This window comes from Saccoglossus kowalevskii, chromosome 5 (assembly GCF_978046115.1).
Source record: "Saccoglossus kowalevskii chromosome 5, keSacKowa6.1, whole genome shotgun sequence".
Lineage (NCBI taxonomy): Eukaryota > Metazoa > Hemichordata > Enteropneusta > Harrimaniidae > Saccoglossus > Saccoglossus kowalevskii.
In genome coordinates this window covers 42,371,691-42,389,820 of record NC_140645.1, presented here as the reverse complement: position 1 = coordinate 42,389,820, position 18,130 = coordinate 42,371,691, and the positions used below count along the sequence as shown (strand labels likewise).

The 18,130-nt window shown below is 34.2% G+C and overlaps 1 protein-coding gene across 1 annotated transcript; it reads left to right on the top strand.

Moving 5' to 3' along the window:
• Positions 1 to 12,063: 12,063 nt before the first annotated feature.
• On the top strand, positions 12,064 to 17,649 carry LOC102806646 (carbohydrate sulfotransferase 1-like). The gene is made up of 2 exons (XM_006822208.2): positions 12,064 to 12,297; positions 15,607 to 17,649. The coding sequence occupies exons 1-2, from the start codon at positions 12,281 to 12,283 to the stop codon at positions 17,000 to 17,002; spliced, it is 1,413 nt and encodes a 470-aa protein (XP_006822271.2). The 5' UTR covers positions 12,064 to 12,280; the 3' UTR covers positions 17,003 to 17,649.
• The last annotated feature ends 481 nt before the right edge of the window (positions 17,650 to 18,130 follow it).

Genomic DNA, 18,130 nt, shown 5'->3' with positions numbered 1-18,130 from the left:
GAAGTTGGGAATGACCAGTAATATCTAAGTATAAGTGACCCTCAAATTTACTGGACGACGATTCCAAATCTGTGCCTGTAAAACGTCTCTCTCGAATTTTCACTTTATAATTTGAACAACGACGCCATGCCAAGGTAAGTCTATGTTACGTTAATTTGTATAAGGCATGTTTCTTTTTGCAAAATACTTTTGACGTTACAATATAAAATTAATGAGTCCCCCGAGCACACGTGACCGAACCTATCTTGTTTATACATATCTCTAATACGCTGTTGAAATATTACCATGAACAAATTTATCCAGATTTATTGTAGCATAACATACCATTCACTCTTTTGAACATTTTAAAAATCAGTACTACACATATCGATACGCGCCTGAAATAGATATTGCAAAGAAATGTCGTACATACATTATGTTCACATTGTTGGGACCTATGCGTAACCAATCGTAGTCACGTATTAATTGTTCTAATAAATTAGTGTTTTTACATATCACATAATATATCCTTTAACCTTTTGAGCTGTTTGTTCTTTCCATGTTCTTTGCGACCTGCATAATACGTCCTCATCGATGGACCAAACCCCAAATGATAACACTATAGGTACATGACTCATGTGAGTCCAATGATGCTCAAAGTGATAAAGGATGTCAAGTGATATGTAATATTGAGTACGCGTAAATAGCATTTCGTCATTTCACTGGTTAAAAGGGATTAAAATGACGTAATCATGTTTGCATTAGTAAGAAGAGGAACACTGTAGAGATAAACACTGTGTCATGTAAGGTACAATATGAATTATTTATGGTTCTTATGCGATGTATGCGAATAGTCGCAGATTACAATTGAATTTCTAACATCTTACTGAACCCACACAGAAGTAAAGTATGCTTCTCTTCTGTGGCCGAACAGGTTTTTTCCCGTGTCATCAATGGGATATACATTGATCTACATGCAGGTTTAACTGTTCTATGATTTGGCAATCACGTAGGGCACAACCAATACTTAATGCATTTGGAATTATAACCAACGAAAATGTAAGCATCCTACCACATTCTCCAAGAATTGCTGCTTTAGCCGTGCTGTAAACCACTCCCACTATTTATAGGCGTTTACGACTGTTATTATTGACACCATATATTTTCCACAATTTATTTTCATGTGGTTTATCAATAAATACGAGAACAACATTTAGCCACATATATTTATAATGCATCTGAAATAATTCGAGACACCCTATCTAACATCATACATGACTTGACCTCCCCATACATTGATTTGAAACGCTTTTGCTTTTTCCATTTGTCTTATGTAAATACGTTTGAACCAAGGCATATTAAATAATAATGACATTCGTTGTAGATAATACGTTATGTAATGTTTTGACTCTATAACTAGCAAGATCTGTTATAGATTTGTTTTTCTATAGGTATGGGTATATAGGGGTATGATCCCACGTGATCATTCCTATGGAAAACATTCCACTATTAAAATTATCATTAAATACAGTCCATTAGGGCCTGCGACTATTTTTTATAGCAATCGATTTATTTATTTTTTCGTATGTGATTCTGATAGTCAACAAGTCATTTCAATTGCTTACTGGATTTTGATAGAATTCGACTGGTGTTTCTTTTAAAAGTCCCAGCCATAGTCCATACACAATGACTGTCTGCAATGTGTGGTTATTGTGTGCATTCAATCGAGTAAACATTCCTCGAGCTCGTTTTAAATTCCGACTTGTGTCTTTGAATTAAGGTGGCCGCTGAGGATGTGTGTGTGTGTTTTCCGTGGGACACAACATATGAGCACGAGCCAACATTGGCAATGCAGCTTACTACTATGTATATGGTCAACGCCAATGTAACTGCTGGCTTTTTCTAAGATACTTTAGGTGCAACCTTTTATTTAAATCTATTTAAAAATTGTTTCTTAATATTATCATTCAAACAATGCCTTTTCCATCCATCAACTCGTGAATAAATGAATATTGTCTATCGTTGGTTTCACTTTCTCATCACGAATTTCAATTCTGTGTATACGAACACTATGTTGCCAGCAATGTTATTTTATCTATAGTTCTGACGTATCCAATGTCTCGGTTTTATTCCCCTCAATGTAGTTCGTTGTTTCTTTTAGTACGATCTTCAGTTTGGATCTTTTCTCACGTAAAGTAACTATCTCGTCGTAAGCATTTCTTTCTTCATCTCATTCATGTTTTGTTGAATATCAGGCTCTTCACAGATTCAGTTCGACTTCTTAATTTTCGCCCATATTTGTTAGTGTGGTTCTCTAATAATTGGACCTGGGTTTGTGACCACACGCATCGTAATCAATCACTAGGGTAGTGTACAGTTTCAGTGAATTACCATATTCACAAATAACCGCTTGTAGAATGTATTGATATATCGAATCCGCAATGTTCAATGCAAAACTTATTCTACCACCTTCCAGCCAATCACAGAAGCTTCCCATCTTATTCACAGGGCGAACAACGCCCTTTTCATTTTTTTAGTTTTTTTTTTTAATACTCCGATGGCAGCTTTTTATGCTAGTATTCCTAGACTCATATTTCTCACAGAACGAAATGTTCAAATCTGAGTAACTCATCGACACCAATGTTTGAAAACGGATAGAAGGCCTTTCCCAGGAGCTCACATACATGTACTATAGTCTGTGTTGCGCCCTCATAGCTGTGCAGTGTTTAGCTTTTGGAATTAAAATGTAAGTGAAATGAAACGCAGCATAGCATTAGTCGTCTTGAAAAAAATACCAAGCAATGCAATATGGATAGTTGGTATAATTACTTGAAAAACTCAAAATGAATATTCATTTACTAAAAATTCGGATTTCAAGGGTAGCTGACGCCAACTAGTGCCGGTGACTGCGTATATTAACTAAGCCGTGCATCTAGTATCACTGTGTTTTATTCGTATCAATTAGGGACATTTCATTGTTGTTTATGTTTGTGTGTAACATTGCTGCTTCAAATTATTAACGTTTTGCAAATAATGCTTTTATATTGCCATTGTGAGATCTGTTTAAAGTGTAGTTTTATAAATAACGTTGTCTTGTTATATTTCATTTATTTACATCAGCGACTGAACATCCAAATCTTTGTATTTAGGGCATATAGTTTCCAGGTCTAGGACTCACAGGCCAGTTTCCCATGTTTGAACGACGTCAATTTAAATAAATATTTTGTTTGGTAACAATTGCTCATTATGAATGTTAGACCACCAGAAGAGACAATAATATTATTTGGGCATTGTGGATTAAATTATAAAAGAGTCTATATCATAACCCTTCGTCTAATACAATAATTTCTGTACTACTATATACTTATTGTTATATGTTAATTGTTATGTGTCCATGGTTTCATGTACATGGTTACATGTACAGTGTTGTATGTTCATTGTTACATGTACATTGTTGTATGTTCATTGTTACATGTAAATTGTTGCATGTATATTGTTACATGTACATTGTTATATGTACATTGTTGTATGTACATTGTTACATGTACATTGTTGTATGTACATTGTTGTATGTATATTGTTACATGTACATTGTTATATGTACATTGCTGTATGTACATTGTTACATGTGCATTGTTGTATGTTCATTGTTATATGTACATTGCTGTATTTGCATTGTTGTATATGTACATTGTTATATGTACATTGCTGTATGTGCATTGTTACATGTATATGTACATTGTTGTACGTACATTGTTACATGTACATTGATGTATGTTCATTGTTGTATGTACATTGTTTTATGTGCATTGTTATATGTACATTGTTATATGTACATTGTTATATGTACATTGCTGTATTTGCATTGTTGTATATGTACATTGTTGTATGTCCATTGCTGTATGTGCATTGTTACATGTATATATACATTGTTGTATGTACATTGTTACATGTACATTGTTGTATGTTCATTGTTATATGTACATTGCTGTATGTACATTTTTACATGTGCATTGTTGTATGTTCATTGTTACATGTTACAACGATAAACTACGAGATTAAGTTGTTTCAACACAGCTTGAGCACAACAAACAACATGATAATGACGAAAATGATGTGCCTGATCATGCCGGTGATCAATACAAATTCACCTGTACTGATTATCCTGATGAGGGAAAATGTGCGATCGTAGTGTCTGAACCTAGTACTACTCCTGCACTTCAACATGATGATAGTGATTGTATGGATACTACTACCGCTGTCGCAAAAAACGATATTCGGCCCCGTTCTGAAAATAAAACCGTTGAACTTGGAGACCTTTCTGCCACGCGTAATTTAAATGCCAAAGAATCTGCTGAACATACCACGGCTGCTGAGAACAATGAAATTAATACAACTGATGACTCGATTAACTCAAACGACACCGCCACGCCCGTCAAATCTCTATCTGAAGAAACGTTTCAATTTTCAGTACCGAGTATACCAAATAAAACATTCAGTTTTACTGGCAACTTTAAAATTCCACGATGCACTGAATACGAACAACAAAAGGATTTATCACTACTATCAGAAGATGCAGTGCGGTCCTTTCGACTCCAGGAAAGTAGACAAACTTGCTACCCAATATTGTCCTAATTTGAGTTTACTAGTTCGGTCAAGCAATCACGTGATAGCGCATTCTAGTCTTACCAAAAAGGAAAGGACACGCATGGAAGGGATTAGCCGAAAGTTAGGATACTACCTGATTCAGCATTCAAGCAAGTCTGGGACCATCTAACTTAAGAATGTACTTGATTTGATAATGAACTGATAATTGAGATGTATAATTGATACTCGATCCAAGCTTTTCTTATATTTGCTTTATTTACTATTCGGTATACTTATCGTATAACTACTAATACGTTTAATATAGTTTACTGACTCTATTGTTTATCTGTAAATAATTACATATATCAGTTTGTATCGTATTTCTATTTTTACGTTTACAACTTATATAAATTATTGTTAATTGATTTATTTTTATATCAAGGAATAAAAATCAGAAATGTACATTGGTATATGACCATTGTCACATGTCCATTGTTGTGTGTACACTGTTATATATACATTTGTATATGACCATTGTTACATGTACATTGTTGTATGTACATTGTTACATTACATTGTTGTATGTACATTGTTGTATGTACATTGCTGTATGTATGTTGTTACATGTACATTATTGTATGTACATTGTTGTATGTTCATTGTGATATGTACATTGTGATATGTACATTGCTGTATGTACATTGCTGTATGTACATTTTTACATGTACATTGTTATATCTACATTGGTATATGACCATTGTTACATGTCCACTGTTGTATGCACGTTGTTATATGTACATTGTTATATGTACATTTTTACATGTACATTGTTATATGTACATTTGTATATGACCATTGTTACATGTACATTGTTGTATGTACATTGTTACATGTACATTGTTGTATGTACATGGCTGTATGTATATTGTTACATGTACATTATTGTATGTTCATTGTTATATGTACATTGCTGTATGTACATTGTTGTATGTAAATTTTTACATGTACATTGTTATATGTACATTTGTATATGACCATTGTTACATGTCAATTGTTGTGTGTACATTTTCATATGTACATTGTTACATGTCCATTGTTGTATATGTACATTGTTGTACGTTCATTGTTACATGTATATGTACATTGTTGTATGTACATTGTTGTATGTACATTGGTATATGACCATTATTACAAGTCCATTGATATATGTCCATTGTTGTATGTACATTTGTATATGACCATTGTTACATGTACATTGTTGTATGTACATTGTTACATGTACATTGTTGTATGTACATTGCTGTATGTACATTTTTACATGTACATTGTTATATGTACATTTGTATATGACCATTGTTACATGTCAATTGTTGTGTGTACATTGTCATATGTACATTGTTACATGTACATTGATACATGTCCATTGTTGTATATGTACATTGTTGTATGTTCATTGTTACATGTATATGTACATTGTTGTATGGACATTGGTATATGACCATTATTACAAGTCCTTTGATATATGTCCATTGTTGTATGTACATTTGTATATGACCATTGTTACATGTACATTGTTTTATGTACATTGTTACATGTACATTGTTGTATGTTCATTGTTACATGTACATTGTTGTATGTTCATTGTTGTATGTTCATTGTAACATGTACATTGTTGTATGTACATTGTTGTATGTACATTGCTGTATGTATATTGTTACATGTACATTGTTGTATGTTCATTGTTATATGTACATTGCTGTATGTTCATTGTTATATGTACATTGCTGTATGTATATTGTTGTATGTACATTATTACATGTACATTGTTGTATGTTCATTGTTATATGTACATTGCTGTATGTTTATTGTTGTGTGTTCATTGTTACATGTACATTGTTGTATGTACATTGTTGTATGTTCATTGTTACATGTACATTGTTGTATGTTCATTGTTGTATGTTCATTGTAACATGTACATTGTTGTATGTACATTATTGTATGTACATTGCTGTATGTATATTGTTACATGTACATTGTTGTATGTTCATTGTTGTATGTACATTATTGTATGTACATTGCTGTATGTATATTGTTACATGTACATTGTTGTATGTTCATTGTTATATGTACATTGCTGTATGTTCATTGTTATATGTACATTGCTGTATGTACATTGTTGTATGTACATTGTTACATGTACATTGTTGTATGTACATTTTTACATGTACATTGTTATATGTACATTGGTATATGACCATTGTTGTATATGTACATTTTTGTATGTTCATTGTTACATGTATATGTACATTGTTGTATGTACATTGTTGTACGTACATTGTTATATGTACATTGTTGTATGTTCATTGTTATATGTACATTGCTGTATGTTCATTGTTATATGTACATTGCTGTATGTACATTGTTGTATGTACATTATTGTATGTACATTGCTGTATGTATATTGTTACATGTACATTGTTGTATGTTCATTGTTATATGTACATTGCTGTATGTTCATTGTTATATGTACATTGCTGTATGTACATTGTTGTATGTACATTGTTACATGTACATTGTTGTATGTACATTGTTAAATGTACATTGTTACATGTCCATTGTTGTATATGTACATTTTTGTATGTTCATTGTTACATGTATATGTACATTGTTGTATGTACATTGTTGTACGTACATTGTTATATGTACATTGTTGTATGTTCATTGTTATATGTACATTGTTATATGTACCTTGTTATATGTACATTGTTACAAGTTTAGGTTTAGGAAAAATATGAAGTTCATTTACTTCACTTTTTCTCAGATCAACAACAAGAGCCAAATTACGTATTTGGAAGCCGCAGCTCTTACAAAGGCGGGCACGAAGATCAATGGATTATTTTAACGTAAACCGATGACTAGGCGGAGCGTCTTCCCCCATCAGACTCCACCCTCCCAAACATAATAACGCATAGTTTATTTTGGGAATCGAAAACTCGGAACCATCCTTATGCAAGGCGAACTGCTCTTCCACGCCAAGGATATAAACATGTTACTAACTAATTTGGTGAATGTGAAGGGAAAGCATAATGTGTACCATGGCCACAAATATTTTTGCTGATTGGTGACATAATTGGGTCTCGTGAGATTCGTGAGAGATGACTTCAGGTGAGATTATATATAATTGATGATTGTTATCTATTTTAACAACAGCTTTCTGTTTATTTCACGTCAATATCATCTGCTCTGAAAACAAGAAAGATGATTTATTTCGGATTCGACGTTTGACTCCTGGCGATGGAACTGGAAATCTCATAGAGAAAAAAACAAGCGGAACACATCGACTCAAACCATAAACCGGGAACGGTTTCTATTTAAATCAACATTTTGAGTTGAATACTTGTAGTTTAGTGGTCATTAGATTGACCATGATGGTATTTCCAGGATAGTGAACACAAACTTAGATTAATTGCGCCAAAGACTCAAAAGCCAAAGTCCAATACATTACATTATGAATGGGGCCTTGTTAAGGCTCGCAGGTGCTTGTGATTAGCCAGGTCTTGTTGATAACACATCAAATGTTTGCAGTTTGATGGAAAGATGGCCATACAGTCATGTCTTGTTGTATTTATATGGTATATATGACAAAATATGTGTACGGTTAGGGCGTGCACTTACAATAGTAAAAACACACCTGGCAATGTCGCCTAGCACTAACACATTAAACAGCGTGACAATGTAAATGACATAACCCGGTTGTTGGTGGCAAAGTGGTTGCATCGGACTCACGGCACGCAATTTGTTCACAAACATGCGATTTTAGGGAAACCTTGGTTAAGGTCGAAAGGTACATTCGCATTTGGTAATATTTACACTTGATGAAACCGTAATTGAAAGAATGTCAAAAAAGTTCCATCCAAACAAATAAAAACAAATTGTAATGCACATGGAACTTAATATATGCTCTGCCTTTAGTATGATGGACAAATCAAATTGTGAAACAAATTCGTGTCAATGTCAAAATTGAATGATATCGCCCCAGGAACCCTTGAGAAACTAGTGAAAAAATGTTGGAACAGCTATTTTTGGACAGAAGAGCCACCAGTCAGTAAAAAGGAACTATGTCAAGACATATCCGACAAATGAATAAGGACACATGGAAATAAAACCAAAAACATAGAAACGTACAATAGTAACTTCTCAGTGGTGTTCATGACAAGTTTGAATATTGAACATTGATTCATGGGAGAAAATGGCAATCGGTCATTTTTTATCAAAAACCTAAAATAAGTTCTCAATAGCCGACAAATAAAAATACGCAATTGTTTTCGTCAGTATCTTTAATGAGAACTCTTAATTTGATATGAAACATATAACACAATGTTTGGTCGATAAATTTGGATGACAAACAGAAATAGTATTTTCCGGGTAATCACTACTGAATATTGACGTGTTTGTATAATAAATATAATAATTTAAAAATGGCAGTAATGTACTAAGGCTACTTGGGACATCAATGAACAACAGTCACACTTGAACCATGCGTAGTAATGGTGATTTTTGATAGGTCAGTTTACGAAAAAGGAAAACCAATTTGACAGTGCTTATAATTGTCTAAGATCTTGGATCTCAGAGCAGAACAGAACATCTGTCTTTACACGTACACCTGCAACTAGTGACTAAAGAATAAAACAATATAATATAATTGTGATTTAGCAATAGATTATTGCGTATATACTGTGCAATTTGCGTATGATGTATACATTTACAATACGCAGGCATTTCACCTTTTAGATGATATATGTAGTTGGAAGCGTACTAGGCTTTATACAGACATGTGAAGGGTTTTTTACGCATCATACATTTCGTATCATGGAATATCTAACGGCAAGAAAAAAGGCAAAGCATTTTCAAAGCGCCACCTAGTGACAAAGAATTCTCATCAACGAAATCCGTCATCATCGCATTATATGTATCATGTTATCAAATTGGGTCACATGAATTTTGCAATTTTTATTTACCAAGAATGCATCTTGATATTCTTAAAACATGTCTTCTATTGGATAAAAGTTGCATTGTTCCAGTTCGGTAAATTAAGTGAAAATTTGTAATTTTGTTTTCGGCCAATTGTAAAAGAAGATGTCATTATATATAAATACACGTGGAAGACGAACTAAAGTATCATGAATACAACATATGAGATGATAACCGATCCCTGGAATGATAAAATACAGGCAATCAATTAATCAAAGAATTAATGAAATTTATTTAATTATTTACTCATTTGGTTGACAGGCAAAGCTTAAACCTTAAGTTTCTTTTTCTGTAACAGATTATCCTGTCATTTATATCTCAAAAACGATTAATCAGACACGAATGACTCTCTGTTAGCTTGTAGGTCTTAATATGAAGGTGTGTAGTGAAACTCTGGAACAATTTTCTCCTCTTCCTTGTCAGCCATCTTGGAAGGAAGCTAAACTGACCCTTTTGAACCACTTCTGGGCTCTACGCATTCTGATTTTTTGCAATATTCATACATAATACAGCGGTCAAACCTCCATATTGAATTTCCAGAAAAAAGAGAGAAAAAAAATAACGCTTGAAAATGTTTTTCATAACCAATGAGCAAATTGGTCTGAAATGTTGGTATTTACTCACCTTTCATGGAGAGCATTGCTTCTTGCAAAGTTCTTATATTTTACATTCTTCAAATGTTCGTTATAAATCTGCTCTGTTGTAACTGTCATGAATTTGTTTTTGCGTATCTGTTGACCGACTTAATTAGCTGATTATTAGCGAATTGCTGTGTTATGTCTGTCATCGTTTAGGCCTATTTGAAGTTTTGGACGGAACTTGGCTCAGTGATTTGGAACTAATTACGAGATAACCGTCGCTATTCTGACTACTCATTCTGACAGTTGGTATCCGTAGTTATTAATGTAGTGAACGATTAATCAAAAGATATGATGTATTCAGTACTTAGTGTGATTGGCTTTATGATTGAAGGTTACGTCCTAGAGTCTTTTTACTGTTTTGTAATTGGTTAGAGTTTTGAAAATGAATAAAGAGAGTTTGAGTTGGTCTTGGCAAGTACTCCACGATAGACGCAGTCCTGGACAGATTTGGGGCGAGCCTTGACGCAGTCTAAAAGAGTCTTGGGTCAGCCTTGTGATAGTCTTGGGGACTTTTCCCCAGGGCGCTGTGTCTTATAGAGTGCTCGATTGACCGACTAAGACGAGAGTTGAAACGTATTTCGCTGTGTGTGTCTTATTTGACTGTAAAGTATAAGTGACTTTCCCGATCCCGCACCTCGAGGGGACGAGATATAGAGACGAGACGAGACGAGATTCCCCCCTGGCAAGTGTGGAGAACCCAGAGAGAAGATTTTACCCGTGATAAAACAAGAGTTCACAAAACTGTGTTTTCCGTTTGAAATTACTGTATCCTGGATTTCTAACTTGCTGAACTACCTTCATGACTATATATTAGTTAACTATCGTTTTGTTTGACAAGTAATTTTTTGAAGTTTTTGATTCTTCCTTTGTACATTTTGACATTGATAAACAATTTTGATGACCGTCGAATAGATATACTACGGCTGCCGTGTCGATAAATTTTTTATCCTTTCTTGATATTTGTGTTTTAAAATCCCGCCTGCCATCTTTTGTTTGCTTCTAGTGGTTTGAATGCGAAGTAACCCCTCAGTGACGTAAAAGTGATTCATCAATCCACAATTGAAATCTCTGGTATGTTATTATATTTTCATTTATTAACACCCACAATCATACATCATGTCTGATTGACTCTCGAGAATCGCTTCCACGTAAATTTGAATATTTTATTAAAATTTGTTGTACAGGTTTAGCTATGATATGATCATATAAATAATAATAGTATGCTTATTAGTTATAGTGTATTTGTATATTGACAATTTAAGTTATTTATTTATTTATTTATTTATTTATTTATTTATTTATTTATTTATTTATTTATTTATTTATTTATTTATTTATTTATTTATTTATTTATTTATTTATTTATTTATTTATTTATTTATTTATTTATTTATTTATTTATTTATTTATTTATTTATTTCAACTCTTTCCTTCTTTTGTTTGTTTGTTCAATTGTTTCACCATTCCTTTCTTTGTTCTGCATACGAGACATGTGTACATAGGTTACCATAACAACCCTCCACACACTTAGAGAACCGTCACATATACGGTACACAATCTGTCGCGTCACGACCATGTATAGACCATCCAGCAGAATATAATGTGATACAGTAATATATCATAGATTGTTAAAATATATTCCGTGATACTGTCTCTCGTCGACAAAAAAAATAGTAAATAAATAAATAAATAGACAATGTGTGTAAAGCACGAAATAGTTAATTGTAATTGTGTTGGTTCGATAGATGCAAACAGATTACAATCTCTCACCTGACACAGCTGGTGGCGGTGCGTTTCGTTGGTAGCAGCAAATTGTCGTGTCAATTCAAATAAGTGCTGTTAGTATTAATACTGTATGTATGTTCTGCCATTATTCGCAGAAGAACGATCGATATGTCAGTCCGAATCTGTGGTACTGTTATTATTTCCACGTGGATCTAGTGTGAATATAGACAGTGTGAACATCATGAATACTGCCATTACGTTGTGTTTACAGGGAGGTTTGGCAGCTGACCAGTAACGAGTGAACGTCTACGCTGATCATGAATACTGAACATCCGTGAGTACTGTTGAACTTTATCGGTTTATTTCAATGTGCATCCGTACTAAAAGATTCTACGCCATTAAGGTAGAAGCCTAGTCATATTTTTTGACAAAATTAGTCATAAATCCTATGACAATGTTCATTAGTTTATTATGTCCAATCATGAAGCTAATGTCTCATGGTACAATGAAATAGCATTATTGTGTGTTACAGTTATGATTTTTGAAAAACGTGTCCCAATATTTCTTAAAAATTAAAAAAAAACATAATGTTTAAGAAAAATTGCATGTTTTAAAACTTTTTAAAACCCAGATTTTTTTAATAATTCAGAACAACAAAAGGTACTCCATCATTAACAATATATGATTTTTTCAGCCTATGTCACCAGGCTAGATTTTGAGATATTGCATAATAGCATGGGAACACATGATAAAAGTGTTATAATAGTGTCAAAATGGCGACTAAAATACAACCATCAATTTCTAATAAAAAGGCTGGTGACCCCCAACGTTTGTATAGCCTTTGAGTACAGTTTATTGCAAAATGAATAAATTCTGTTTTTTTTAATTGATGAGTAGGCTTCTACCTTAAGTCTGATATTGTTTTCAGGACAATCTCTGACACTCGCCGTTTGATTTGCCGTCGTTTATGAGAACTGGGGTGAGGGGCAGGTAATTTGTAAATAGAGTGTACCCCTCTTTAGGACACTGTATTCAAACGAGATGAAAAAATAGATTTGCGGGAAAGTCGTTAACAATTAAGGTAGCAGGTAATTAAAGCATGCTACTAGCGCCGTGTATAAGATAAAATGTTTACTATAAAAATGTGTTACATTTCATATAAATTGAGCTCATATTTCAACTTAACTTGTACCTGCCAATGCCTTATCATGTTAAAATACTTGCTCGTACATAAGTCTAGCGCGATTAATTTGTTACTATTAATAATACGCAACGTCATAGATATAGCTTGTGTCGCATATAGTCGTATCTAGGTTACCCTTACTACCAGGTCATTCAATTCTCTGACAGGCGGTAAGGGTTAATATTTGGATACCTATAATCTGCACTTCCGGTGTCATTTAGTCTCACAAAATAAATGAACAGCAAGATCGGCAAGGGCAGGGAGTAATACGTCATGCCATTGGATTAATGTTTAAATGTTTAACAATATAACTAAAATAACACAACAATGGGCAATGTATCAGCTGGCGTCAAACTAAATGCGCTGAAATTATATTCTAATAATAGTGGTGAAAGACACGTGACCGCCACTTGTAACTGAAGAGCATCGGTAGCCGTTAGCGACGAATAATAAAATATGAATATATGTTAAAAGCCTCGGTATGTAAAACAATCCGAATCGTAATGCTAATCTCATTGTATTTAGTTGGCATCATTATATCAAATGATTTCATCGCATTTGAATTCTGTTTAGTGTAGTCGTGATAACAAGATTAAAATAATAACAACTTCTTTCTGTTCGCAAGGCTGCATTGTTATGCACAGTGAGTTCTCGTTCAAAACGATTGATATGCATGCTAGTCATACATCGTGAAATAGATCAATCGAAATTAAATGTATTACTCGATATTCCCGGTAGTCCTCTATAGTCATAAATTTTCAAAAATCACATGACAAATATCCCCGCGCTGGCGGCGAATTTTAAAAAAAGGGAAAGCAGTGTAAAAATCGTCAGGACCAATCACGACCAAAGTCAAACACTGCATTTTTGGCCATTTTTAAACAATTTTGCTTCATATTTCATCTTCATAAAAATAATACATAATAATAATAATAATAATAATAAAACCCTTGTTTTGACAGCAAAGTATTATTCATTCTATAACATTCTATTACAAGAAGGCTACACATTATACGCCCATGACATTAAATACAGGGGTGTTCTTATCTCGTAACATATCTCAAGAAATCATTAAGAAGTAATAGCAAAACAATTATTTCAACATTCTCAAATATACTCAATTTATTCATTCATGTCTCTTTAAATTTTCAAAATAACATATTTAGTGATCAGCAGTACGGTTTGAAAAGATGTCTATCTTGTGAAACTAAATTATTAAGTACGATCTATGAATGGTGAACAATTCTAGATGAAATTGTATTCTACAAAGGCATTCGATGAAGTGCGCCATCAACGCCTAAAAACTAAATTACAACGCTAGTTCAGTTTAGTTCGTTCAAAACTTTATTTTGCCAATACAAAATGGAATCCTTATTGATACTTGAAAAGGTACAAATCCAAGCTGCTCTGCAAATCACACAAAAAAATGTTTTTAAAATAACTTGGTAATTTAAATTGGTTAAGTTAAAACGATAGTAGAAAAGAAACGTCGCCTTCACAAGTGAGCATTTCTTTTACTCAAATATATATAATAAAGCTAAATCTAATCACTCATACAAACTGAACCATGTAGGACGTGTACTGAAATCACCTATTGCAAAACAAAACAGCACGAGAGTGTAATGACCTTTCAATGTCGTAAATGACGACGTTTAGTGTACCTTCTTTTACAACTAATTTTAAGAATTAGATTCTAACAGGTGCACATAATAGCACTTGCAACTTCTATCAATTTTAAATTTATAGTTAACATAACATACCGTAGGTAATTGTATTAACCTATCTGTATATGTATTTAATGTCGTCAGTTGTCATGGTTACTTTATGTTTTTTTATTTGTGGGGAGAGGCTATTACCTTGGTCGAAATTTTAAATAAATATGTTTAATTTCAATTTCACACATGCATATTCTGGAAAAGATTTATAGTAGGACTTATTTTTTCATGCTAAAGAAGTCTATATCATGTAGGTCATGTAGGTCGTGTATTTCCCGCTAAGTATGTGCGCCATGTTTGATATGGATTCCACACGACGTATACAACGCGTGTAAAACGCACTGTTTGTTTATTACATGGTAATCGAACGCAACTGTACAACTGTTACAGTACAACGCATTCTGTGATATGCGATTCACGGACTGTGTTGACATACCACACCCATGATAGATCATACGTAAATATACCTTGCAAAACGTCACCATCAAGTAATGTTATCGATCAGTCACTCGACAGATGTAAAAGAATATCGAATTCAGAATTTGACGTCATAGAAAATGAAATTGTTAATTATATATTTTGTTATGGAAACGTTTGTTAAGCCTGTGCATTGTGTTATACGGGCGATCATAAAATGACATAAGCGATTATTATTCACAAAGTGTTGCTTTAAAATTAATATTTGTTTCAGCTGAATACTGCATTACGCAACAACGTATTATTATATTTGTTTAATTCTTTTCAGTTTTAGACGTGACATTGTTATTTCAATGCCACGACAGATGTCACACGTGGTTCCGAACATGGTTATTAATAAAGCATCGCAAGCTGTCATACTGGTCTTCTTCCCAGCGCCTCTCCAGCGAATATCACTCCCTTCGCATGACAATGGTTTAATTGGAAGATCTCTGCACACTAATATGGAATACTTGCTCAAAAAACAGTTTGTGTTTCTAATAACTTGCGTCATTGTTGCCGTCTGTGTGATCTTCTTCTCTAAAACGTCCGATGATTCAACAGAATACGGCCTCTATAACAACGCGTCGGTCCGGCGTCGCTTAGCTGAGCTGGAGTGGCGAATAGAAAACTTTCGCGGCAGAAAGATGATTAACTCCGTGGAACCGTGTCCAAATGATCAACTAGGGAAGCGTATTTTGATAGTGGCAAAAGCCAGAAGTGGATCAACATTTCTTGGAGAACTTTTCAATCGAAACCCGTCGGTGTTTTATTCATTCGAGCCGTTGCGAGTGATCCCAGACATGGTGCGCTACGAAGCGATATCTGATAACTATCGGACGTCCATGTCGGTGGAAATATTACACAACCTTGTCAACTGCGACTTTATGACGTACTATGCGTATCATATCCATGGATGGCGCCTGTCTATTTTTGAAAGCATGGCATTGAAAAAAGCGTGCCAAGCTAGGAATGACAAATGTAGCGAAATCCTACCGTCGGATATGAATTCTATCTGCGCATCCTACGACCATATGGTAGTCAAATCGATACGAGTAGAAGATGTGTCCACACTTCAAAATATTGTGGACCGGGCCTGTTCAAATTTGGAGATCGTATTTTTGGTACGGGACCCCAGAGCAGTGGCGACATCAAGAAAACATTTTAAATTCCCGACGAGAAGCAAAAGCAGTTTGACAGATCTTAATCTCGTCGGTGCTAAGGATATGGACTTAGCCGATCTTCATCCAGCTAATGTTAACTCCTACTGCGCATGGCTGAGGACGAATATCCGCGCAGTGCAAGATAATCTGGAATGGATGAGAAACAGGGTACACCTGCTGAGATATGAAGACATCGCAAAAAATGTCACCCGCAAAGCTATCGACCTGTATGATTTTTTCAGTATGGAAATGAGTGAAGACGTCATGAGGTGGATAGAAAGTAATACTCATGCACAAGCACCGACTCACGCCCAGGGTACTATGAATACTAAAAGAAACTCAGCAAGCACTGCGCAAGCTTGGCGACACGAACTGGGTTTTCGCGAGGTTGATATGGTGCAGAATGTTTGCGGTGACGTCATGGAAACCCTTGGTTACATCGAAGCAAAAACCGAAGAGGAACTGAAAGACATTTCTGTACCTCTAGAAACAACTCCACTGTTGGAACTCGTCTCATTGTGAATGTCATTGCGCTAAGCATGCCGGTATTGTGAAAATTACGTTCACATAATGCTGTTCGCGTATGGATTACATATCGTACTGACAATTATGTAACTTTGTCAAAACAAGGTCTCTTTGAAGTTGATGTACCTGTGCCAAGAAAGTCAGCATTTTAATATGTTTTTGTTATTATCGATTTGTCATATTGTTTCTAAAAAACTATTTTCTAAAATAGATACTTTGTAATGGTTGTATCCCATACCCCCACAAACCGCATGCAAGTTTGCTAATGTCACTAATTTCCTAAAATCCAGCGCTTGTGCTGTAAATTGTGTGTTGTTGTCATAAATCCATGCCATGGAATACTGCTCCAATAATAATATGTATATATCACATTGAAAGCTGGTGTTAAATTCGGGACAGTGTGTTTTATTTTGGGTAATTTTTATTTTACAGTAATAAACTTAAATATATACATAAATTTAGTGAATGGCTGAAACCTGTTTTGAGAATAAAATATATGAAATGGTATTGTAACATCATTGTGCGTTCTAATTATTATACAGATTTTTTTTTCTAAAGCGAATTGTTATATTTTATTTTACAATTTCCTTTTGTTTCATTATTTAGAATTCTGTATGAGATTAAAATGATTTTCAATACCGCTGCATTCGATGCATATGTTATGTCCCACTGTCGTTGATTGCATATGTTATGTCCCACTGTCGTTGATTGCATATGTTATGTCCCACTGTCGTTGATTGCATATGTTATGTCCCACTGTCGTTGATTGCATATGTTATGTCCCACTGTCGTTGATTGCATATGTTATGTCCCACTGTCGTTGATTGCATATGTTATGTCCCACTGTCGTTGATTGCATATGTTATGTCCCACTGTCGTTGATTGCATATGTTATGTCCCACTGTCGTTGATTGCATATGTTATGTCCCACTGTCGTTGATTGCATATGTTATGTCCCACTGTCGTTGATTGCATATGTTATGTCCCACTGTCGTTGATTGCATATGTTATGTCCCACTGTCGTTGATTGCATATGTTATGTCCCACTGTCGTTGATTGCATATGTTATGTCCCACTGTCGTTGATTGCATATGTTATGTCCCACTGTCGTTGATTGCATATGTT